General features: G+C 36.8%; 2 protein-coding genes across 3 annotated transcripts in view; both read left to right on the top strand.

Moving 5' to 3' along the window:
• Window positions 1-730: 730 nt before the first annotated feature.
• On the top strand, window positions 731-16,639 carry LOC138335836 (gelsolin-like protein 2). The gene is made up of 14 exons (XM_069284991.1): window positions 731-872; window positions 6,133-6,178; window positions 6,875-6,955; window positions 8,702-8,775; window positions 9,355-9,429; window positions 9,731-9,796; window positions 11,930-12,057; window positions 12,517-12,625; window positions 12,917-13,027; window positions 13,480-13,560; window positions 14,265-14,359; window positions 14,969-15,047; window positions 15,592-15,690; window positions 16,137-16,639. Exons 2-14 carry the CDS (start codon window positions 6,172-6,174, stop codon window positions 16,230-16,232), a joined length of 1,101 nt encoding a protein of 366 aa, XP_069141092.1. The 5' UTR covers window positions 731-872; window positions 6,133-6,171; the 3' UTR covers window positions 16,233-16,639.
• Window positions 16,640-19,257: 2,618 nt separating this feature from the next.
• LOC138335832 (gelsolin-like protein 2) overlaps window positions 19,258-26,283 on the top strand; it is a 29,836-nt gene continuing 22,810 nt past the window's right edge. The window contains exon 1 of one of the 2 annotated variants that reach the window (XM_069284982.1): window positions 19,258-19,374. The gene's annotated coding sequence lies outside the window, so the exon portion shown is untranslated. Of the gene's footprint in view, window positions 19,375-20,199; window positions 20,331-26,283 lie in introns of those variants that run through there. The other variant, XM_069284983.1, reaches the window with a different exon arrangement.

Below are 26,283 nucleotides of genomic sequence, written 5' to 3'. Positions count from 1 at the left end.
CATATACAGCCTAGTTATTTGTATATTAGGTAAAGATCAAGGTAAGAAGCCTTGTTTAGGAGTCTGTGCTGTTCATGATCCCAGTTAGTTCAGTGTTTGCCGTTATCATATTGTGAAACGATCATCAATTAATGACCTAATGGAGAAATTAAGGGTTTGATAACGTCATGGATGTATTTTCTGTTTAGGTATTATTCTGTCTAAATAACATTGACTTGATTGACACGTATTTCAAACAGTGGTAATGGTTGTTTTTGTTTTAATCATTCAAGGATCCTATTGTTGGAATAAATTCATAAAGGTTTCTATACATCATTCTTACCCATAGCAGGTGTTAGTCTGTATAAAGACCACCTGCTCAACTATACCATTTTTTGGTAAATACAAATAGAATCTGCCCTGTGTATATAGGCCTTCTCAATATAAAGACTGTTTTTAGTACCTTGGGGTGTTCGTCATTTAATTACTTTTTGAGATAAATACTTCAATAAATATTATAACTGCATACATCAGCCAAAAGGAGAGGATAATACATAGTTAATAGAATCTTAGATCCATAGTTATATTGCAAGTCATATTCCCTAAACGCTTCACATTACATACCAGGGAAACCACATTCACTTAGAACAAACTTCACTACATACAACGCTGATTTGTTTGCCTCCAACTTAATGCTGATACATTGAATGCACGTGTGTGAATATTAAAATAGCAGTCGGCGGCGGAGGCTGAGACGAGACCCGGATGTTTCTGGTTTTTACATGCGAATCTCCAAATTTGGCACAGAAGGCGGAAGTGAGATAATAAGAGAAAGTTTCACAAACAGTGCCGGCTGGTTTTCAACACAGACAGAAGGGCAATAGACAGACAGGGTAAGTAATTGTAACAATCCAAGATATATTGAAAACCTAAACTTAATTAACTTTACTAACTTATAAGTACTTTGTTATATCAGGAAAAAATAATTAAAATAAAATGTAAATTTACAAATTAATGCTGTGTGCACAGTATATACATGTAGACCACGCCTAGTGATATGATGTACCGTCAACGGTCGAAGGTTTTTCACAAGTATAAAATTTGCATACTTGAAAATATATTGATGTGATATTGAGCTCTGAAATTATTTTCGAGGCGTTGTCAATATATTTTTCTTTTCATTTGAAAAATAAAATGTAAAAGTTGCTATTATCGTATACCAAAAATATTGTTCACCTCAGAAATTTAACAGTTTCTAACAACTTTTAGAAAACAGAATTCCGAGAGTTACATCACAATCTTTGTGAATGTTAAATAGATATTTGATACTCAATCAAACTGAACAGTGTTGAGAGATTCTAAAAATAGTTTCTGCTCAGATAGACGCGGCCTTGATGTTTTGGTACGAGTGCGATTTACGTGAAAACACGCTATCTGTAACGAGAACTCCATCTGAAGTTATAGTCAGGTGATGAACCGCTATGGATGACCTTTAACCTTTACGGTAACGGATGGTATCTAACTATCGTTAATATAATCCCCGGGCAATTTCTCAGTCTGTAAACGCTTATATAATTACTTGATAGATAATGCACTCTAAAGAGAACATGGAAAACACCCGTCAGAGACAAAGCACTAGGTGTAATTACAGAGCTCCACGGTTACTATACATGTATATCAACATGCATAGCACCATTGGCAATAATAAATATCGATAAACGGAATTAAGCGAACGGAAGTTCAATTAGAGAAGAATTAAAAGCAGCTTTCGATAGTAACGATAACTATTTCATTCGTTAATGCATCCATTTGAACAATAAGGAAACGTTGATGATTGACTATTAGAAATAAAACAGGTAGTTATTTGATAGAAATAGGTGTGGTTTTTTTCATTGAACTTCCTTCTCTATTTACCAGTTCTGATGTGGGTAGAGAATAGGTACGGAAGTAAGACCCGTTCTAAGTGTCGGAGATGATTATGATGATATTATCACTGCTGTAACAGATACAAGTATTTCCAAGTTTAAGTACTTACACGTGCAGGAAAGTGGGAACATGATTAGTATATGAAGGACTCTACTCGTATTTCGACAATAAACTGGTATTCCTATCCTAACAGGATAAGAGACATGACAAAAGCAATCCTGCTACAGGTCATCCCTCCACTGCCTTAAGCCAGTAATGAAATAATAAAACAATCGAATTCACATTAGGCATTTTTTGCACTTCTAGGAAAGAAAAATATTGCTGACATTAAAAGATTCATCTATCCTTTCTACTTGTATTAATTGAAGTGATAATTGATAAGATAATTGATAAGTGATAAGAAACGGCACATGCAATAACCATTCGTTTTGCGATGCTTTGTACAACAGTGCTCAGATTGTAAGTTTATAGTGTTTTTTTGTTTCAATCATAACTTTGTAATTTTATCATCTAAGCCAAATCATTGAAATATACAATCAGCCATCAAAGAAGTAATATATGTATAGTTTTATGATAATATTACCGTTATACACCGTTATACGTGTGTATGATATATTTCTCTTTATACACAGGAGGCCAGGTAAAGTGTTCACTTGTAGTTTATTTACAAATGTTCCAGACCAAGTATTGATGAGCATGCCAACGGCGTTGGTCTGATGCCAAACTTACTTTCTCAACCCCACATCCTCTTCGTAATTCCCCCTCCCCTACATATTTCCTCATTACAGGAGGCTGCCCCCAAGGCCACGAACTGGTGGCACGCTCCGTCCCCGGCACGATTGACCCTGTAAAGTATCCTTCTAGTCTAAATTCCTAATAATTCCAGGCTCCGACATGGTTGGTGTATATGGACTTCATTACTGACCCATCACCAATGTACCGAGATGTTTACATACTTAAACTTTTGTTAGCTGATAGAATATAGCAGTAACCAGTTTATCACACATATTTGGATAAATAAGAACACTAATACGATCGAAAACTAGATTTTAAGTTGGAATTAAAAAAAACCATTAGTTTAATTTCATTGGCTTTAGTAGACTTAACAGATAATTAAACGTAGTTTGCGACTCATCCATGTTCTCCAATTATACAATTACCGTTACCTTTCGGGCCTTGTTATCTTTGATGAGGTCTGGAATCGAAACCCAGCAATAATCTGACCTGACCTGAGTTACCAAACAGCACTTCCATCATTCTTATATGTGTATATGGTAGTCTGTAATGAACGCGTCAAGAAGTCATAGAAACAAGAGCTGTTGGAGAACAGCAAAGCTCGCCTATTAAGAGGAAGTTGATGTTCAAGTATTTACTATTTAAACATGGAAATATGAGAAATTAACAGACTAAAAAAAACCAAATTGGTTGTATTATCACGTTCAGCATCCATACACATAGGAAAATAAAATCATAAACGTTTATGATGACTTATGCTTACAAAATAGAAACTTGCTCAAAAACTTTAACATGGAAATATGACAAATTAATAGACTCAAAAAACCCCTAAAGGGCCCCAAATTGGTTGTATTATCACGTTCAGCATCCATACACATTAGGAAAATAGAATCATAAACATTTATGATGACTTAAGCTTAAACAATAGACAAAATAGAAACTTGCTCAAAAACTTTAACATGGAAATATGACAAATTAACAGACTCAAAAAACACCTAAAGGGCCACAAATTTGTTGTGTTATCACGTTCAGCATCCATACACATTAGGAAAATAAAATCATAAACATTTATGATTACTTAAGCTGAAACAATTGACGAAACAGAAACTTGTTCAAAAACTTTAACGTGAAATGGGACGCCAACGCTGACGCCGACGCCGGTGTGAAAACATTAGCTCCCCCTATTCTTCGAATAGGCGAGCTAAAAAGGGGAACGCAGTCTTAACCTTCTAGACTAGTGAAGACAGCAAACCGTCAATAATCCAGGTTCATTTACACGAGTTCATAATCCAAACAGTCATGACGACTCGATATTTATTTAATAATTATAATAATTTATAGAAAAAAGGATAGTAATTAATATAAATCATCATGAGTTAATGCATTCGCAATGCTACTGTAATGTTATGTTTGGAACACTCTTGTAACCTTTGTGCACTCGTACAATGGGCACCCTGACTACTACATCCTGTTATAACGCCTTGGCAAAGATTGCTAAGTTAGCATGACTTGAACCGCCATAACACTACAAAGCGTTGCTTTGGCTACAGTCTCAGATAGATACGTATCTACAAAATTACCGACATTACCGAATCCAAGGCTAGCTCCTTGTACTGTTACATCAAGCTCCTCTCATGATGTTGTGTTTTCGGGTGAAGAAGTATGTTTATTGTTAGGACTTGTAGATTATTTATTACTGCGGAATTCTTTTGAACATCTACACTGAGATAAGAGGTAGCACATCATTAGATGTCTTTGGCGTGTTTATATCAACATTATTATCATCCAATATCGGTAGAAGACAGCCTTGATACAATTCTCTGTACAGCAAACCTTAATGAATTATGCCCTGACTTCAAAAACTGTTCATTTTTCGGTCCATTTTAGACATTAATGTTACCATAGCCTTAGTTCGGCAATGTATGGAAGAAAATACATTATGTAACTGCTGTATATTTTGTGATAGTGTGAGAAAGTGTGCTTAGATAAAATATATTTAAATACTAGACTTATATAATTGAAAGTAATCATCCTTGACCCCGTCATCACGTGATTGTTCTTGCTTACATGGATTTCCTGTCCAACATAGCCAAACACTAGTGACATACACAGGAAGTAGTCTTGGGCTAAGTCACTGGACAACAGACAAATTAAGCGATACATGTATATTTTAATTTTTGCAAACTAAGACGTTTCCATTGGCATTGAAAACAAAGTAAAAGTTCAAAGTTCAAAAGTCCCGTAAAAGTTGCCCTCTGCTTTCTGGAGAACCAATGCCTACGGTATGTTAACTCATTACCCTAAAATGAAACCCGTTGTTTTGTTTAGTCAAACAGTAAAAACATGAGACTGTATTCTTATCGTACTGTCGAGTTCTGAAACAAAGTAGCCTACAAGGGAACGTCTGAAGTATGAACATCCCATCAAAACAGAAGCGAAAATAACCCTTGGTGATACAGCCTCACAAACGATACACTGAGACAAACATATCTTATGTATAAGCTATGATTCACAAGAACACCCCGCCAGCCGTCTCGCCCTGGTGAAAACAGCTGCTATCATACAGACATTAGTCACTTAACTTCGTATGTTATATCATATAAATGTGACATATATGCGGTGGGGCTCTATCAAAATGGTTCTGAATATCCCAGTAATGAACATCTATCTCTGCATCAGTAGGGGTAAAGCATCGGGAGGGAATTCTTTGCTTCAAATTAAGTTAATTGGCATCAGTAGGGGTAAAGCATCGGGAGGGAATTCTTTGCTTCAAATTAAGTTAATTGGCGATGTAAAAGGAAGGGGTTACTGAGTAGCACCTTTACAGAGTGGTGGTCAGCTATTGACTATTATATACACCATAATGCTTAGTTAAGCATAACACAATTGTTGATTGGTTGATTAGGTTCAACATCCTATAAACAATCGAGGTCATTTAAAGGTCGTACCCGGTTTAAAAGCAGGAATACTCATACAAAATCCACCGACCAACCGTCAGTACCTGGCAACTGCCCCACGTTTGATTCAAACTCGCGACCCAGTAGAAAAATTTCATGACATCTTAACCACTCGGCCATGATCAAAGTATTTTCAATCAATGTGAGAAAACTTGATGTAACGTCTTTATAAAGAAAAATATATGTTATTTACAATCCATATAACACGGGGTATTCATGATATAATTATACCGATGTTGTATAATGTAGAAATGTTTTATCATGAACAATAACATGTTCTTATTCCAAACTATATTCTGATGCGAATCTTGAGTTTCTGTATATTTTTATGCTTGTTGTTTTGTATATAAAATGTATAACTATTTGAAGGAAAAATGCAATCACAATCAAGCGGTTATATATGATTGTTAGAGTCTTTCAACACGTCATATTTCATTCACACATAATGGGAGGGGTGTGTGTGGAAAATGTGTTTAAATCGACTTCAACCATACTTTATTTGTATATTAACGATTTTCTTATCTTTTATGACCAGTTTTAACATCCGCAGAATTTGTTTGGAAGCATCACCAGTATGGCAGGTAAGTTCTAATTATAGATCCTAACAATTTTGCCAAGAATGGGGTATGTACGTCTATGGAGTTTTATCCATCACTAGGCCTTTTAACATTTTTGGGTGGAGTTTGGATGAAAGGTAGATAAAATTAAAAAAGAGTGAAAAATAGATATCTAACACAACAAACACAGTTTTTACTCGTGTCGTTTGGAATGACGACCCATAATTTCGTTGGTATAGGCGAGATCTCATCGGCGTCCTAGCTTATGAATGGAATGACATTTAAATCTGGTAACGGAACTGCAGTTAGCTCCCCGTGTCTATGTTACATACCAACTTACATTTAGTATCAAACAACACGAATTGTGGCTTGATAAGTTTTGTCTCTGCGATATGTCCAAGTTTCAAACTAGGGGGAGATAATCTAGTATTAGAATTCTGAGAAATTATCAATAACTTAGGGCCCGGTGCCCAGGATTAATGTCGGCGTGTAATTCAATACACATTATAATTACATATCATCACATACATCTTAGATTTTGTTTATAAATGATATGTGTTTCTACATATTAGAGATGTACAAATTTTACACAGACTTTTTGATTTTTATTTAATTTCTATTCCTTATGGTATACTCGTATGTATTTGTTTTATACTTTATACCTGTTCATCATGGTAAATAAATACATACTATGTGAATAATTTCCATTAATCTGTATAGGTTTAAGGAAAGCGAAGAAATATGACTGGAAGGACTCCAACATGGCTCTGTTCGGGTCGAAACTGGAAAGGGATGTCAAAAGTAAGATTTGTTCACTGTGTTTATTTAATAATATCCAACAAATACAAACTGGAAAGGAATGTCAAAAGTAAGATTTGTTTAATGTATTTATTTAAGCATTGATGTCACTATTTTTTAACTTCATCGGGTTATGAAAGAATTTTTGTTTGCAAACTGTGTGAATCATTCTCACAAAAGTTTGCAAACAAAATTTAATTCATTACCCGATGAAGTTAAAAATAGTTACATCATTGCTTATAATTAATTTTTCAGACTATTTGATAATATAAAATACGTTCAAACGTATGATTCTATTGATTTTCCAATGAATCATGTTTTATAGATCAATACGCAACGTCGACGTCTCTATTGTGACGTCATGATAACGTCAGATTTTCGCGCCATTCTCAGATTTTTTCTTCATAGTATATGAAGAAAAAGGATCTGCCAATCAGAAAGTCAGATGTATTATGAAAACAAATAAAAAATAACTATTAAATAATATCCAACGAATACAAACTGGAAAGGAATGCCAATAATAAGCTTTGTTTAATGTGTTTATTAAATAATAACAAATACAAAAGGGATGTCAAAAGTAATATTTGTTTAATGTATTTATTAAATAACGTCGTACAAAATTCTGTTTCATGAACACACGCCATTTCTAGACTTATTTTACAACAATAATAATAGTTATAATTTACTTTTCCATTGCTGTTAACAAATATAGTGCATATGACTTTTTATTCTATGAAAGAATACCTATATGTAAACCGTAGATCATTTTAGAACGTGTGAACGTCACTTTGTAACGCCCTTAACGACAATATAACCAACAAGAATTCTTACATGACTAGCGCTCCGATGTCTCTATAGTTCATAGTCTACATTCAAACATCTCATACATTCGGTGTTTTCCCGTCAAAGGCCTCAAGATATTAATTGTTGTGATAGGTTTTAACTGATAACGGTTAGATTACCTGCATAGGGCGTCAACGGGGAAAGTTGATCATCACTATGGAAGGTGTACGGTCCGCGTCATGACATCACTGGAAAATAATCCAAATTCTTGTCTTATATGTGCAATATAGAGTAAGACTTGTCCAGTGGTGACCTTTGTGACCTATATTTACATATCAGTTGTTGCTTTGCTCTAGATTTGTATGGCGAGTGTCGATGTGACATAAATTTTGACTAACTTCTCAGAAATTGGTAGAACACAGAAGTACCTGTACAAAATATAGATATATCAAAAGAAACTTGGTGATCTTAATGAGATTTATATAGTGGGTGTCGATATGACCTAGATTTGTATGACGAGTGGGGATGCGACCTAGATTTGTTTGACGAGTGGGGTTGTGACGTAGATTTGTATGACGAGTGGGGATGTGACCTAGATTTGTATGACGAGTGGGGTTGTGACGTAGATTTGTATGACGAGTGGGGATGTGACCTAGATTTGTATGGCGAGTGGGGATGTGACCTAGATTTGTATGACGAGTGGGGTTGTGACGTAGATTTGTATGACGAGTGGGGTTGTGACGTAGATTTGTATGGCGAGTGGGGATGTGACCTAGATTTGTATGACGAGTGGGGTTGTGACGTAGATTTGTATGGCGAGTGGGGTTGTGACGTAGATTTGTTTGACGAGTGGGGATGTGACCTAGATTTGTATGGCGAGTTTTTAATATATTTATGTTTATTGAACAAAGTTCTAAAATATTCATTACTCAAGCACTTTGAAAACATTCCTGTCTCCGTTTTCAGAATCGGCTGCTGAGACGGAGCCTGCTTGGGAAGGTGCAGGACAAGAGCCTGGCCTACAAGTCTGGAGGATTGTGGTAGGTACATGTATAGGACGCGTCATTCATGGCGATCGGGATTTCTAGACAGTACATTTTGTTGTGAGATATGTGTATATATTATACGTCTGTACATCAAATAAAAATTATCATCTTCATATTCCAAAAAATAATATAAACCGGTGAGATACACTCGAATCTTATCAACTTAAGTCGGGGAAACCATAGTAAAATTTCGAATAATCCTAATAGGCGAATCTGAACAGTACTTGTATTAATTATTATGACCCGGAACAACAAAACACTCCCAATGAAGACATGATCCTATAATAAATCCGAATTGACGAGGTTAAACAGTTTTGTTCTGATAGCTTAAGAAGAGTAGAGGACTATATGTAACTGAGGGGTAACCGCCCTCTCCCTTACCAATGACAATCGCCATACAAACACGACTGATTCCCCATGATAAGGCAACGTAGTATATCTAGTGTATAACTTATGTCAAGTTCTATTTATGATAACTTGGGTTGTCAAAACATCAAGCACATCATGTCACATTCTATTGTTATAATGAATCATCAATATTATGCCTTACATTGTACACTCGATCTATTTCAGAAATTTAAAGTGACCCACTGGCCCAAGGAACAGTATGGACAGTTCTACAGCGGAGATTCCTACATCATCCTCGACGTAATTCATTAGTGGTCTAATTAATTAGAATAATCACCTAATATGATTTCATTTAGATATCAATAACATCAATCGTTTGATCATTAATACATCAGTATTATCTGATGTTTAAATAACGATAAAAGGAATATCCAATCAAATATCAATATATCAATAACAACACTATCCTATGATCAGATCATTCAAATAGATATGTCAAATATCTTATAATGCGAACATTACTAAAAATTCTGGTGATGTAATCAGCAATATGGTCAAAACAATTATACCTGTACAATTACCTTAAATTCACTGTTAACAGACTAGAGAAAAGAAAGGTGAACTGGCTCTTCACGTGCACTTCTGGATCGGAAAATACAGCTCACAGGTAGGTGTCACGTGCACTTCTGGATCGGAAAATACAGCTCACAGGTAGGTGTTACGTGCACTTCTGGATCGGAAAATACAGCTCACAGGTAGGTGTTACGTGCAATTCTGGATCGGAAAATGCAGCTCACAGGTAGGTGTCACGTGCACTTCTGGATCGGAAAATACAGCTCACAGGTAGGTGTCCATTTGGAATTAATTATCATTTGCTGACTTTACTCCGTGAAAACCGTCGAAGCAGAAATCTCCCGTTCCTCGTCCAGAACTACTACGCCATCTCAGTTAGAGTTATCAAGCAATATTAGTGGTACAAGTCGACGTACATTCACTTATTCATATCTATTATGAAGAAGTTTTCAATCGATGGTCAGTCAACTTATGTAAAGTTTCGCCCTTATTTCCAAAAGATGTTTTAGACGGAGGAAAAATGCACAGTTTTGCTTTAAAACACAGTACACGTATTTTTGCACTTTTTCCATACCATTGTTTACACCTCCTTGGAGGACAGCAAACTGTTACTCTGGTATTAAGTGATACAACAAGATATCGGCAGAATATAGCCCGAATATTTACTCTTAGGTAACACATTTTAAACTGAGGTCAGATCTATTATCATCTTAATGTTGTATATAATTTTTGTCTGATCAATATTTAGTAACCCCCTCCCCTTCCCTCTAAACATTACATAACATCCCTCAGTCAAAAACATCCGTTACCACCCCCGTCTATAAACACTCTCTATCCTCTCTTTTGTTAATACACTTCTGTATATGTACATTTTTGAACCTCTATCTTTAAACATTCTATAAGCACCTTGTCCATCAACTTCCCTGTATAGATAGACATTTTGAATTGTAAGCCCTCCTGTAGCCATCCATATGTCTTTAAACATTCCATAGGCCATTCATGTGTCTATTTAAGGAATAGATGTTTATTTTGTTGAGGTTATGAGGGTATAATGATAATGGAGCACGTGTAAATTATGCAACCCAGGCGAAGCCGGGTTACATAAAATTTACACGGGCTCCATTATCATTATACCTTCATGATCATAACCTCAACAAAATAAACATCTATTCCTTATATTTACAGTTTTTCAAGTAAATGAATAAAAAAAATTTCCCGCGGAAGTTGCATATTTTTTTTATTATAATACCCATATTTTTTCTCTCCCGTCATCGTCAACGAATTCGATTGAACAGCTGATTGGAATCGAGTCATTCATATGTTTCCGCCAAAAGTGGGGTCATGACCTCACGTTGCTACGCCATCGACTATTCACGTAACAATAGAATCACCGCGCGTGTTGTGCTAACATTATATACTGATAATGATAATACTAGAAAGCATGGTTATTGAGTCCATGTCAGTGCAAACTGTAAATATAACATTATATAAGCCATCCATGTGTCTATGAACATTCTATAAGTCATTCATATGTCTATGAACATTATATAAGCCATCCATGTGTCTATAAACATTCTATAAGCCACCCTGGTGTATGAACATTATATAAGCCATCCATGTGTGTATAAACATTGCATAAGCCATCCATGTATCTATAGCATTATATTAGCCATCCATATGTCTATAACATTATATAAGCCATCCATATGTCTATGAATATTATATAAGCCATCCATATGGCTATGAACATTCAATAAGCCATCCATGTGTCTATGAACATTATATAGGCCATCCATGTGTCTATGAACATTATATAAGTCATTCATGTGTCTATAACATTATATAAGCCATCCATATGTTTATGAACATTATATAAGCCATCCATGTGTGTATAAACATTACATAAGCCATCCATGTCTCTATGAACATTCTATAAGCCATCCATGTCTCTATGAACATTATATAAGCCACCCGTGTGTCTATAACATTATATAAGCCATCCATATGTTTATGAACATTATATAAGCCATCCATGTCTCTATGAACATTATATAAGCCATCCATATGTCTATAACATTATATAAGCTATCCATATGTCTATGAACATTATATAAGCCATCCATATATCTATGAACATTCTATAAGCCATCCATGTCTCTATGAACATTATATAAGCCACCCGTGTGTCTATAACATTATATAAGCCATCCATGTGTCATTCCGGCAGGATGAGTACGGGACGGCAGCCTACAAGACTGTGGAGTTAGATACTCTCCTGGATGATAGGGCTGTACAGCATAGAGAGGTACAGGGCCACGAGTCACAAATGTTCAAAAGCTATTTTCCTACAATGACGTAAGTGCACGTGTTTTTCTTGAACTAAATACAGTATATAACATTATAAATTAATCTGTTACTGTACAGTAGGATATTGTCTATTCCTCTCTCACCATGTAAATGAGTAAGTGTGATAAATATTATTATTATTTTCCAAGATAGATTCTTCATAAACGAGAAAGCTAGGTTATATATATCTTGGTTTTCCCCCTACAAACCAGTGCTTTCTAGTTCACATTTATAAATTATGACAAAAAAAAGGCATTGTATCTCTACATTTTATATGCTAGGATCTGTTGAAATCATCCAGTGGAGATTTAAGAGATTGAATTGACTCTATTTTTAAGCCACAATAAAGCAAACTTCAAAGTCAAAATTTGTTGCAACGACCATATCCAGCCCATATTTTTGACAAATGTAAAACATATCGTGATTGTATAAGAGGTGACTATTATACCTAGTGTGTTGTTATTACAGTATCATGGAAGGAGGGGCTGACACCGGATTCCGACACGTGAAACCAGAGGAATACAGACCAAGGCTGCTTCATTTCAGCGGCTGTCGCAGGAATGTTGAAGTTGTTGAAGTAATTAATCCAAAACAGTAATAATTATGATGATGAACGAAAAATTATATGATGCGTATTTCACATTTGAAAGTTTTTACCCTTCCCTGAGCATTGTTATGGGCTTTCTCGATACTTCAAGGGTTCCGATCACATACCATTTTTTTTTATAAAAACGTTATATTTCAGGTGTATATATATCGTTTACAATAAGAATCGACACCTTGCCGCTACAGATATACCGAAACAAACATGGCGCCAACGTCTTTTAAAGTGATTAACTCCGTATGTCCCTTTTTCATTTTATCCCAGGTGCCATTGTGCAAGTCTTCACTCAAATCTGCTGATGTTTTCATCCTCGACCTTGGACGAGAAATCTACCAGTGGAATGGAAGCGCATCAAGCAAAGACGAACGCTTCAAGGTAAATAAGGCTAACCTATCTAAAGGGGGATTTTTATGATGATGTATTCCGTCTTTGCGTGTTACAAAGTTAACTCCCTTGCGGGAAGGTATCCATTGTGACGTCATTATTTTGAGAGCGCAATTCACGTAGTCTTTTCCAAAACATATGACGTTACTCTTGCAAAAAAATCATGACGGCACAATCAATACCTAACTACAAGGACAGATAACAATACAGAATATAGCCGCATGTGTAGAATCTTTGTACCAAATCACCATTATGTAGGCAATCAGTGCGTACTTGTAGCGATATCAACTAACGCTTTGTCTATGTTCGGGTTATATTCTGAGTAACAGAGTATTTAAACAGGAACATAATTGAATTGTTTTATCACAGACATTCATCATTCTCGATTCATACTTTAATTAGCAGTAAATCTTAGATAATGTTATAAGTGTTTCTTTTGACAGGCCATGTCCTATCTCTCCAACCTGAAGCTAGACAGATCAGCTACATCCGAAACATTAGAGGAGGCCAACGTGCGCGGTGACGTAAGTGCGCCCTCATTTGTTGAGCGACTTGTAAATGCTGACAAGATATATATATGAAAAAAACTCCAAGACATTGTCGCAATGCCTTTCTGATTTCACAGCCGTCTTCAGGCGAATGGTTGTTCATTTCAATGTGGTTTAGAAGTATTATTTGCTCACAATAGACCGAAGATCAGAAAAGGTATTTGCGTTGCTGTGATATATGACGTCAGCAATATTCATGACGTCATAAATAAAATGTTTGCTTTCACGTATGATTTACGTATAATATTACGTATACATACAATGTAGGACATAAAACACCTCCTCAACATAGTTACATATGATCTCTAACTTAAAAACGATGTTAACCGTTTTCATTGGAATTGAACATTAAATACTGTAGCATTTAAACTGAGTTGTAGTATTTTTTCAAAATCTGAAATGCAATAGGAAAGTTTTACGTAAGTTAAGGAAAAAACTTAAGTTAAGGAGCCTTCCTTTAAATTTGTAATGCTTTACTATGGAGAAGTTACCTTAACAAGAAGGTATGGTCATGAAACAGGACCCTAATTGTATTAATAGCATTTTCTCTGTATTGTTTTCTTAATTCTACAATTCCATGTCATCGTGAAATTTTGATAAAAATGAACCATTTAAGTGCCTGATTGTATTAACCGTATCATCGTATTTCTTGATTTGGTTGTGTTGTTCTATCTGTGTAGCACAAGTTCAATACCTCCCTGTCAGACGAACAACTGGAGGAGGACGACAGCGACTGTGAAGGCGATGACTGTGAGGATGAAAAACAACTTTTCAAGTTAGTACTCCCTTCTTCTTCTTAAGTAAACTTTCGATACTTGATACCTAATCCATAATATAATCAAAATATTTTGATTGTGTGTTATTGTAATATCCGGGATGAAGGTCTGTTTGTCTTTAAAAATGTGGAATTTATGCGAGTCGAATCCATCCCGTTGTCTTTATGACGTCACAGGTCAGGGTCACCGAATAGGGGTCAATGGTTTGGGGCTTCAGGTGTATTTTCGAAAAAAATCGAGTTATCTCTAATACCACGATCGTTATGAATCTGGGACTTTCTCCGTTCTAAGTTTTATCAAATGACGCATTTATCAAGCGTCTATATACCAAACCATTCCGTGTACACTTTAATAAGCGAAAGACTTACTACCGGCATGGAGGATGAATTGTTGATATGATAACAAATATGTTATATTATAACAAGAAGTTGAATGATCAATTATGGTTTGATGCAAAGATAGAGAATGTTAAGCTGAAATGGCTTCTGAATATTATTCGCTGTAGGAGGTATGAGGAAAAAACCGACTACTGTTTGGATTGTTAGTTTACAGGCATTTTAAAGTCATTCACAAAGTCTTACAAATATGTAATATAATGTATGTTAAAGGGTTTGTGATGAGTCTGGGAAGATTGTTATAAGCAAAGTGAAGTGCGGTGACGTAACGATGGACGATTTCAAAGAGGAGGTACGTATCTATAACACTATAACATTTGGTAGTCTGTTGTGATGGTTGTTATAATGAGAAATGTCCTTAAATTAAGGTTGGAGAGAATTGAATAACTTTTTTCCTCGGTACTATGTCCAGAAATATGAATCCATAATAAAATATATGTTTCTATGTCAAATGTCCTACTTTTTAAACATTAGCACGTCTATTGAATTGACGGATCGCCAGCTGTCAACCAAATCGTCTGGGTACTGCTCGTGACTTTGTATTATGTATGCTACGACTTTAAATATGTACATGTACGTTTACACGTACGAGACCTGGCTGTTTACAATATTCAAGTTACGAACAATTTTGCACTTTTTCTAAGAAAGGTGATGATATTGCCTAATGTTGAACATTACAGACAAAATACAACATTGTGTGCTTGTTGGATGTTTTGTACATTGTAGTCCATTCTGTTATGTCTATTCTTTACATACATATATGTATATGTCATCATGTACCACATGTGTGTTGATCTTTGAAATCTTTGTGACTATCATTTGATATGTGTTTATAGGATGTGTTTCTATACCACCACAAGAGCCTTGGAGTGTTTGTGTACAAAGGTAGGAGAGCGTCCGCTAATGAGAAAATGAGAGGGATGACATATGCCCACGTAAGTAATACTAGTTTATTGTAAAGACCAACTACGTTTGCGAAAAAAAAGTTTATAACTAGCATTTATATATAATGATGTTATAATCATAAAAATTGCATGATTTCCTGTATAAATCCAAGTTAACAATGACGGTTGATTTTGCTGTTTTACCTCTTGGTGTAGTAATTTCGGTAAATAGGTCGACGCCGTATAAAAGTCGTGTTATGGAATTAAACAGTTAATTAATTTATTTAAAATTGTTTAGGAAGGATAATGTATATGACATTACCGATAAGATAATAACCTTTTTGGACTCCGTAACTTATTTTCTCGTTTTCCAGTGACGTTTTAAAAGATAAAAGCCGTTTCAGTTAAGTTCTGTGCCTTTGTAATGACACGCCTGAATTTCTAAAACAAGTCCTGTATTTGTTCTCGTGATTTAAAGCGTATTATGTGGTTTTCAGGAGTATTTAAAGAAGCAAAAACAGTGTTACTTACCTTGTGTGGTTATGCGTCAAGGCCAGGACTGTGCCGACTTCACGCTAGCCATGACCGCATAAGGATGCGGAGGAACCAACCTACGCCCGTTACGTCGTGGTTCAGCACCTCATAGGGTGATAGGACTAGTTATGTTGTGGCTTAGATACCTACCTATTATAATTATGTAGCTTAATATTGTGCTTCGATACACAGTTTATGATTACCCCAAACACAGATATTTGTGTTCATTTTTATGCGCATTTTGTCGTAAAGATTACGGGGACATGACATTACAATTGAATGACATTGTGCTAATGCATATATAAGTTATTGCACGTGCTTTATTTATTTAATCGTTTCTTGTTTTATTTCCCTGCAATCAGGAAGTTTAGAAAGCTAATGTTAATTAAAGGAAGCCTGGCTAGACTATTGTTTCGTGGATGCCACAACGCCCGCTCCCTTACGAAACTTCCGCTTTTCAAACGACCAGGTTAGAAATCTTAAGTTTTTCATTTATTTTTCTACTGTCGAGGCAAGTACTGCCAACCGTGGCTCCTCGTCGCGGTATTAAGGTGATCAACAAATGGTAGCATCTATGGCAGAAAACATGGGAAATCTTTGAAGGTTCTTTCATTGTATTTTTTCTATTCCATACAAATGATGGGCTGACCCCCAGGGGCCTGAGGGCGGGTCGAAAGTGGCCAATTTGGCTATTTCCATTAAACGACTTCTTCTCTGAAACCAAGCACGTATAGCACCCAAATACATGGTATATTCGTCATAATGCATGGTTACATCCTTATAGGGTTTGGATCAAAATTTTGCAAATGATGGGCTGACCCCCGGGTCGAAGGGGTCAAAAGGGTCAATTTAGCTATTTCCATATAAACGACTTCTTCTTGCAACTAAGAATGGAAGAGCACTTATAATGCAATGGTACATCCTTATAGGGTTGGATTGAAATTGTACAATGATAGGCTGACCCCTGGCCTTAGACGCAAAGATGCGAGTCAAAAGGTCAATAGCATTCATTGTATGGTTGTGATTCAAAATTAACTTGGAGCAATTTGCTTATTTTTCTAATTGTCTGTCTTGTGATAATTACGCCAGTGAGCGATACAGCCCTCTGGCCTCTTGTTTCACATTCCATTCCAAATCGCGTAGCAAAATCTACCAGCTTTATACATCTTATAATTTAATGCAATTCAGATCGCTTATATGAAATGAAATTTTGGTAAATAGAATTGAATACAATCACATGCTAGTAAAAACAGGCAAAACAGAGATGAATTTGATGATGTTTAACTGTGCAATTAAGTGGTAGGAACTCGTTTCTGCGAAACTCACATAAAACTTTAAGGAAATATAAGGTTTGGGACCCTTTTTCTTATTTCTTTTTTATTTTGTTTATTGAGTCACTTGTTAATGTTATTTTCTTTGTACTCTCAATGTCAGATTCGATTATTAAAACATTTGTAATATTGTGAACAACTTGTATTTGGCTTTTCATTTTTTTCTGATTTGTTGTGGGTCTTTTTCATTATCTCGGGTAATGTCCCAGCTAATATACACGGACAATGGATTAATAGTTTAAGGGCATGCCAGATTTAAATGGCGGAGTAAAACTGAAGTACCCTTACAGGTCTGCTGCTGGCAAAAGTCCCACATTGGATTTGAACTTGCGACCTGGAGGGTGTATAGTAATATGTCGGGACACCTTAACCACATTTAATTAGCGACCGTGGCTAACAGAATTCTGAAAGTCTCACAGGATTATTTAAAAAGATATACTGGAATGTTCGATATTCATATAAGTTACTATAATACCCACCCATGGATACTGGTAGTTGTACCACTCAAATGTTAGAACCCAAACATGAATGACTGTGCTACAAACAGCTAGACCGAAGATATGGTGACGAGGGATGAAGTGAGGAAGTTAGGCACTCTGGATAAGAAAGACATTGAAGAATTATTAGGTAAAAAAATAAGCCCGGACAAAATACGACCTAACACAGAGTGAAGCAAGGAAAGGGAATATCACAAATGACACATTGAGATAATGTCACAATAATCAGACAGAACAAAGAAAGGAATATATTGTCTTGTATGGCAATCACATAAACAAATAAATCGCTTCATGTCTAGACATTTCAGAAGTTATTGTAAATAAGATATAAAGGCAATTCAACTTCCTCTTAGTCGTTGCATGAATTGAATACATGGATTAATAAAAGAATGTTCAAGGACTCACGAATCGCGAAGAACATTTGAGAATTACAATACTTACAATGCATATGTTTTAATTTAACGATAACAAAAAGAGCCGAAAAATGATTTTTACATCTATAGTGAAGCGAAATGAGTGGGGACCAAATGAGTGTATAAGGTCAGATTATGAAGTCAAGTTCTGATCTTCAATTATATTTCACAATCTTACAGTGAAGTTAGCACATGAAATAGTAAAGTGACTTCTTCGGGGATGTTTCCATCTAAACTTCCATAGAGCATAAACACAACCATGTTACAGTGCATAAACTCTGTGTTCTAAAAAATGTTAGCGTTTTTTACTCCCATAAATATTCCGCGAAAATAGATTTGAGCTAATTTAATCAATTGTAATTTATGCTCGGATTTCTTGTTGGGCTAAACTTTTCTTTCAAATTAACTTTACATTGAAAGATACAAGTGAAACACTGGTCACTTCAGATCTCAGTCAGATCTGATCGAAATAACAACTCACATATAACCCTCTCTAAGGAAAAGTCGGTTTCGTTCCGGGTTTTAACGTCACCTGTTATACAGATAGCCTTTTACCTGTTACTATATTTGGGTTGAGTTTATTAGTCATCTTAGCGTAGTTTCTGAATGTGCATGATCGATTTCCCAGTGTGTGCATATATGCATACGATATAAAGATAAAATATTAAAAAAATGAAAATTCAAAGTTCTGAAATGTACGACTTCATTCAAGAATATTATAGATTTGACATAAAGTTAAACTTGTCATAGTATATGACACGTCTCTGGTACATAGTCTACCTGAATAGGGAAGCATTTGATGCCTTGCAACACCAATGTATATTTTTGAGTTGCCCGTATGTCTACCTTTTTAGACTATATATACGCCCATATAAGGAAATTGACTTGACAGCGGAAGTGACTATATAACCACCGAACCGTAAACAGCTGTCAGATCAACTTGCACCTTCTCCCGATCAGGTAAGATAAAAAGCCTTCTTTACACCTGTAGTTCTGGTAAATTCTTCGATGTTTTATATTTATGTGTATATTTGAATGTATTTTACAATTTTGCCGTATATGTATCCGCTTTACAATCAGCCAAACAGGTACGAAACATGTAAACGTTACCTGTTGCACAGAGAAAAGGGACACGCCCATTTTCAGGTAAATCTAGTGATAACGGTGTTTACACCTATAGCCAGGTGATGATCAGCTTATATCGATTGTCTGTAGAACTGCACTGTCAGCGAATAACAGAAAATTAAGGCATTACCATTATGTTTATTGTAAGTTATTGTACTAAAACACCCAAACTATACGCCCCAATACTCGCAGCATTTAGATTATTAATTTATATTACGCAAAGGTACATGTATGTTACATCCATTCGACACACATTGCGTGAGTCGTCAGGTCAAACATTACATACGTACATATACTGAACAGTGACCCGTGCGGTATGCTAGCAATCCCAGACAGATATGGGCTAACTCACTGAATTATTCATGTGTTTACCCTTAGCTACACCATTCACGTCTACACCTACTACACAGTGTTACTTACTAACGAGTGATAGTAAACCCACCAGCCCAATAGAGGAGGGTTATAGTGACGTATAGTGTCCCTCATCATCTCCCTAAGTCAGTTATACATTGTTCTTTATTTTAATTCTCCCATTTTCTTGTCCGACCTGTTCGTTGTCCATCTTTAACCACAAATATTTGGAGTCGTCACTGTGACGGCTGTTGATATTATATTTCTGTGTGATATATGACTAGTCATACCCCTCCTCCCACCCACCCACTCTCTAGATGTGTGTTCGGATCACGAATGTGTCGATAAGACTACACCCTAGAAACTCCATACAGACACACATCGTCTGTTGTCTCTGCTCGCTCGATTGTAGATTCATATTGCATCTTCCATACAGCCACGTAAGTAGATTCCATTAACTAGAAAAACACATTTACGTCAGAAGAGCTATATAGCCCTATGAATAATGCATGATAGCTATATACTATTAATATTGTGGCGTTCCATAACGATGATTTTTTATTTTATATGTCGGATTTCTTTCTGAGCATATTTACTCATTTGAGGCTCCTCTTGTTGTGTTGTCAAAACTAATTTCTTGTAAAATAATCTCGGAACTATTTTAATTAACTCATGAGATACAGATTTAAGCTGGTTTAATATAAGTTTCTCTGGTTTTACTTGCGATTGGAATATTTATAATATAACGTGTGTCTAGATTCTATGAGTCATCCTCGATATTTGTCTACCGAAGTAAGTTTGTGTTATTGACACTCTATTGCGTGTCTGGGTCTGTGTAGAAATCATTACATTGTGAGTTGAAACACTAAGAAATTACACGGTTATCATAGATAGAGACATTACTCTATATACTTATTACACTACACACAAGTCGACAGAACAAACGATTATCTGTAATTATAATAAACTGTACACAGCTGTCTCAGGTAAACCATCACGCGATACATGTATCAGGTGCTGTCAGACTTGAAGTACTGTCTAGGATACCTTACACATGTCCCCCATAACACATGCCTACTTACTTCACTTAAATGCTGTTTCTTTCAGTGGTGTGCCAATCTCTAGGTCTATGACTACTTAACAGACTTTCAGTGGTGTGTCCATCTCTAGGTCTATGACTACTTAACAGACTTCCAGTGGTGTGTCCATCTCTAGGTCTATGACTACTTAACAGACTTTCAGTGGTGTGTCTATCTCTAGGTCTATGACTACTTAACAGACTTTCAGTGGTGTGTCCATCTCTAGGTCTATGACTACTTAACAGACTTTCAGTGGTGTGTCCATCTCTAGGTCTATGACTATTTAACAGACTTTCAGTGGTGTCCATCTCTAGGTCTATGACTACTTAACAGACTTTCAGTGGTGTGTCCCTCTCTAGGTCTATGACTACTTAACAGACTTTCAGTGGTGTGTCCATCTCTAGGTCTATGACTACTTAACAGACTTTCAGTGGTGTGTCCATCTCTAGGTCTATGACTACTTAACAGACTTACAGTGGTGTGTCAATCTCTAGGTCTATGACTACTTAACAGACTTTCAGTGGTGTGTCCATCTCTAGGTCTATGACTACTTAACAGACTTTCAGTGGTGTGTCCATCTCTAGGTCTATGACTACTTAACAGACTTTCAGTGGTGTGTCTATCTCTAGGTCTATGACTACTTAACAGACTTTCAGTGGTGTGTCCATCTCTAGGTCTATGACTACTTAACAGACTCTCAGTGGTGTGTCCATCTCTAGGTCTATGACTACTTAACAGACTTCCAGTGGTGTGTCCATCTCTAGGTCTATGACTACTTAACAGACTTTCAGTGGTGTGTCTATCTCTAGGTCTATGACTACTTAGCAGACTTTCAGTGGTGTGTCCATCTCTAGGTCTATGACTACTTAACAGACTTTCAGTGGTGTGTCTATCTCTAGGTCTATGACTACTTAGCAGACTTTCAGTGGTGTGTCCATATCTAGGTCTATGACTACTTAACATACTTTCAGTGGTGTGTCAATCTCTAGGTCTATGACTATTTAACAGACTTTCAGTGGTGAGTCCATCTCTAGGTCTATGACTACTTAACAGACTTTCAGTGGTGTGTCCATCTCTAGGTCTATTACTACTTAACAGACTTTCAGTGGTGAGTCCATCTCTAGGTCTATGACTACTTAACAGACTTTCAGTGGTGTGTCCATCTCTAGGTCTATGACTACTTAACAGACTTTCAGTGGTTTGTCCATCTCTAGGTCTATGACTACATAAAAGACTTACAGTGGTGTGTCCATCTCTAGGTCTATGACTACTTAACAGACTTTCAGTGGTGTGTCAATCTCTAGATCTATGACTACTTAACAGACTTTCAGTGGTGTGTCCATCTCTAGGTCTATGACTACTTAACAGACTTTCAGTGGTGTGTCCATCTCTAGGTCTATGACTACTTAACAGACTTTCAGTGGTGTGTCCATCTCTAGGTCTATGACTACTTAACAGACTTTCAGTGGTGTGTCCATCTCTAGGTCTATGACTACTTAACAGACTTTCAGTGGTGTGTCCATCTCTAGGTCTATGACTACTTAACAGACTTTCAGTGGTGTGTCCATCTCTAGGTCTATGACTACTTAACAGACTTTCAGTGGTGTGTCAATATCTAGGTCTATGACTACTTAACAGACTTTCAGTGGTGAGTCCATCTCTAGGTCTATGACTACTTAACAGACTTTCAGTGGTGTGTCCATCTCTAGGTCTATGACTACTTAACAGACTTTCAGTGGTGTGTCCATCTCTAGGTCTATGACTACTTAACAGACTTTCAGTGGTGTGTCCATCTCTAGGTCTATGACTACTTAACAGACTTTCAGTGGTGTGTCCATCTCTAGGTCTATGACTACTTAACAGACTCTCAGTGGTGTGTCCATCTCTAGGTCTATGATTACTTAACAGACTTTCAGTGGTGTTCCATCTCTAGGTCTATGACTACTTAACAGACTTTCAGTGGTGTGTCAATATCTAGGTCTATGACTACTTAACAGACTTTCAGTGGTGTGTCCATCTCTAGGTCTATGACTACTTAACAGACTCTCAGTGGTGTGTCCATCTCTAGGTCTATGACTACTTAACAGACTTTCAGTGGTGTGTCCATCTCTAGGTCTATGACTACTTAACAGACTTTCAGTGGTGAGTCCATCTCTAGGTCTATGACTACTTAACAGACTTTCAGTAGTGTGTCCATCTCTAGGTCTATGACTACTTAACAGACTTTCAGTGGTGTGTCCATCTCTAGGTCTATGACTACTTAACAGACTTTCAGTGGTGTGTCCATCTCTAGGTCTATGACTACTTAACAGACTTTCAGTGGTGTGTCCATCTCTAGGTCTATGACTACTTAACAGACTTTCAGTGGTGTGTCCATCTCTAGGTCTATGACTACTTAACAGACTTTCAGTAGTGTGTCCATCTCTAGATCTATGACTACTTAACAGACTTTCAGTGGTGTGTCCATCTCTAGGTCTATGACTACTTAACAGACTTTCAGTGGTGTGTCCATCTCTAGGTCTATGACTACTTAACAGACTTTCAGTGGTGTGTCCATCTCTAGGTCTATGACTACTTAACAGACTTTCAGTGGTGTGTCCATCTCTAGGTCTATGACTACTTAACAGACTCTTAGTGGTGTGTCCATCTCTAGGTCTATGACTACTTAACAGACTTTCAGTGGTGTGTCCATCTCTAGGTCTATGATTACTTAACAGACTTTCAGTGGTGTGTCCATCTCTAGGTCTATGACTACTTAACAGACTTTCAGTGGTGTGTCCATCTCTAGGTCTATGACTACTTAACAGACTTTCAGTGGTGTGTCCATCTCTAGGTCTATGACTACTTAACAGACTTTCAGTGGTGTGTCCATCTCTAGGTCTATGACTACATAACAGACTTTCAGTAGTGTGTCCATCTCTAGATCTATGACTACTTAGCAGACTTTCAGTGGTGTGTCCTTCTCTAGATCTATGACTACTTAACAGACTTTCAGTGGTGTGTCCATCTCTAGGTCTATGACTACTTAGCAGACTCTCAGTGGTGTGTCCATTTCTAGGTCTATGACTACTTAACAGACTTTCAGTGGTGTGTCCATCTCTAGGTCTATGACTACTTAACAGACTTTCAGTGGTGTGTCCATCTCTAGATCTATGACTACTTAGCAGACTTTCAGTGGTGTGTCCTTCTCTAGATCTATGACTACTTAACAGACTTTCAGTGGTGTGCCAATCTCTAGGTCTTTGACTACTTAACAGACTTTCAGTGGTGTGTCTATCTCTAGGTCTATGACTACTTAGCAGACTCTCAGTGGTGTGTCCATCTCTAGGTCTATGACTACTTAACAGACTTTCAGTGGTGTGTCAATATCTAGGTCTATGACTACTTAACAGACTTTCAGTGGTGTGTCCATCTCTAGGTCTATGACTACTTAACAGACTTTCAGTGGTGTGTCCATCTCTAGGTCTATGACTATTTAACAGACTTTCAGTGGTGTGTCCATCTCTAGGTCTATGATTACTTAACAGACTTTCAGTGGTGTGTCCATCTCTAGGTCTATGACTACTTAACAGACTTTCAGTGGTGTGTCCATCTCTAGGTCTATGATTACTTAACAGACTTTCAGTGGTGTGTCCATCTCTAGGTCTATGACTACTTAACAGACGTTCAGTGGTGTGTCCATCTCTAGGTCTATGACTACATAACAGACTTTCAGTGGTGTGTCCATCTCTAGGTCTATGACTACTTAACAGACCTTCAGTGGTGTGTCCATCTCTAGGTCTATGACTATTTAACAGACTTTCAGTGGTGTCCATCTCTAGATCTATGACTACTTAACAGACTTTCAGTGGTGAGTCCATCTCTAGGTCTATGACTATTTACAGACTTTCAGTGGTGTCCATCTCTAGGTCTATGACTACTTAACAGACTTTCAGTGGTGTCCATCTCTAGGTCTATGACTACTTAACAGACTTTCAGTGGTGTGTCCATCTCTAAGTCTATGACTACTTAACAGACTTTCAGTGGTGTGTCCATCTCTAGGTCTATGACTACATAACAGACTTTCAGTGGTGTGTCCATCTCTAGGTCTATGACTACTTAACAGACTTTCAGTGGTGTGTCCATCTCTAGGTCTATGACTACTTAACAGACTTTCAGTGGTGTGTCCATCTCTAGGTCTATGACTACATAACAGACTTTCAGTGGTGTATCCATCTCTAGGTCTCTGACTACTTAACAGACTTTCAGTGGTGTGTCCATCTCTAGGTCTATGACTACTTAACAGACTTTCAGTGGTGTGTCCATCTCTAGGTCTATGACTACTTAACAGGCTTTCAGTGGTGTGTCCATCTCTAGGTTATGACTACTTAACAGACTTTCAGTAGTGTGTCCATCTCTAGATCTATGACTACTTAACAGACTTTCAGTGGTGTGTCCATCTCTAGGTCTATGACTACTTAACAGACTTTCAGTGGTGTGTCCATCTCTAGGTCTATGACTACTTAACAGACTTTCAGTAGTGTGTCCATCTCTAGATCTATGACTACTTAACAGACTTTCAGTGGTGTGTCCTTCTCTAGATCTATGACTACTTAACAGACTTTCAGTGGTGTGTCCATCTCTAGGTCTATGACTACTTAACAGACTCTCAGTGGTGTGTCCATCTCTAGGTCTATGACTACTTAACAGACTTTCAGTGGTGTGTCAATATCTAGGTCTATGACTACTTAACAGACTCTCAGTGGTGTGTCCATCTCTAGGTCTATGACTACTTAACAGACTTTCAGTGGTGTGTCCATCTCTAGGTCTATGACTACTTAACAGACTTTCAGTGGTGTGTCCATCTCTAGGTCTATGATTACTTAACAGACTTTCAGTGGTGTGTCCATCTCTAGGTCTATGACTACTTAACAGACTTTCAGTGGTGTGTCCATCTCTAGGTCTATGATTACTTAACAGACTTTCAGTGGTGTGTCCATCTCTAGGTCTATGACTACTTAACAGACGTTCAGTGGTGTGTCCATCTCTAGGTCTATGACTACATAACAGACTTTCAGTGGTGTGTCCATCTCTAGGTCTATGACTACTTAACAGACTTTCAGTGGTGTGTCCATCTCTAGGTCTATGACTATTTAACAGACTTTCAGTGGTGTCCATCTCTAGATCTATGACTACTTAACAGACTTTCAGTGGTGAGTCCATCTCTAGGTCTATGACTACTTTACAGACTTTCAGTGGTGTCCATCTCTAGGTCTATGACTACTTAACAGACTTTCAGTGGTGTCCATCTCTAGGTCTATGACTACTTAACAGA

This window comes from Argopecten irradians, chromosome 12 (genome assembly GCF_041381155.1).
Source record: "Argopecten irradians isolate NY chromosome 12, Ai_NY, whole genome shotgun sequence".
NCBI classification, from domain to species: Eukaryota; Metazoa; Mollusca; class Bivalvia; order Pectinida; family Pectinidae; genus Argopecten; species Argopecten irradians.
This window is presented reverse-complemented; position numbering and strand designations above follow the sequence as displayed.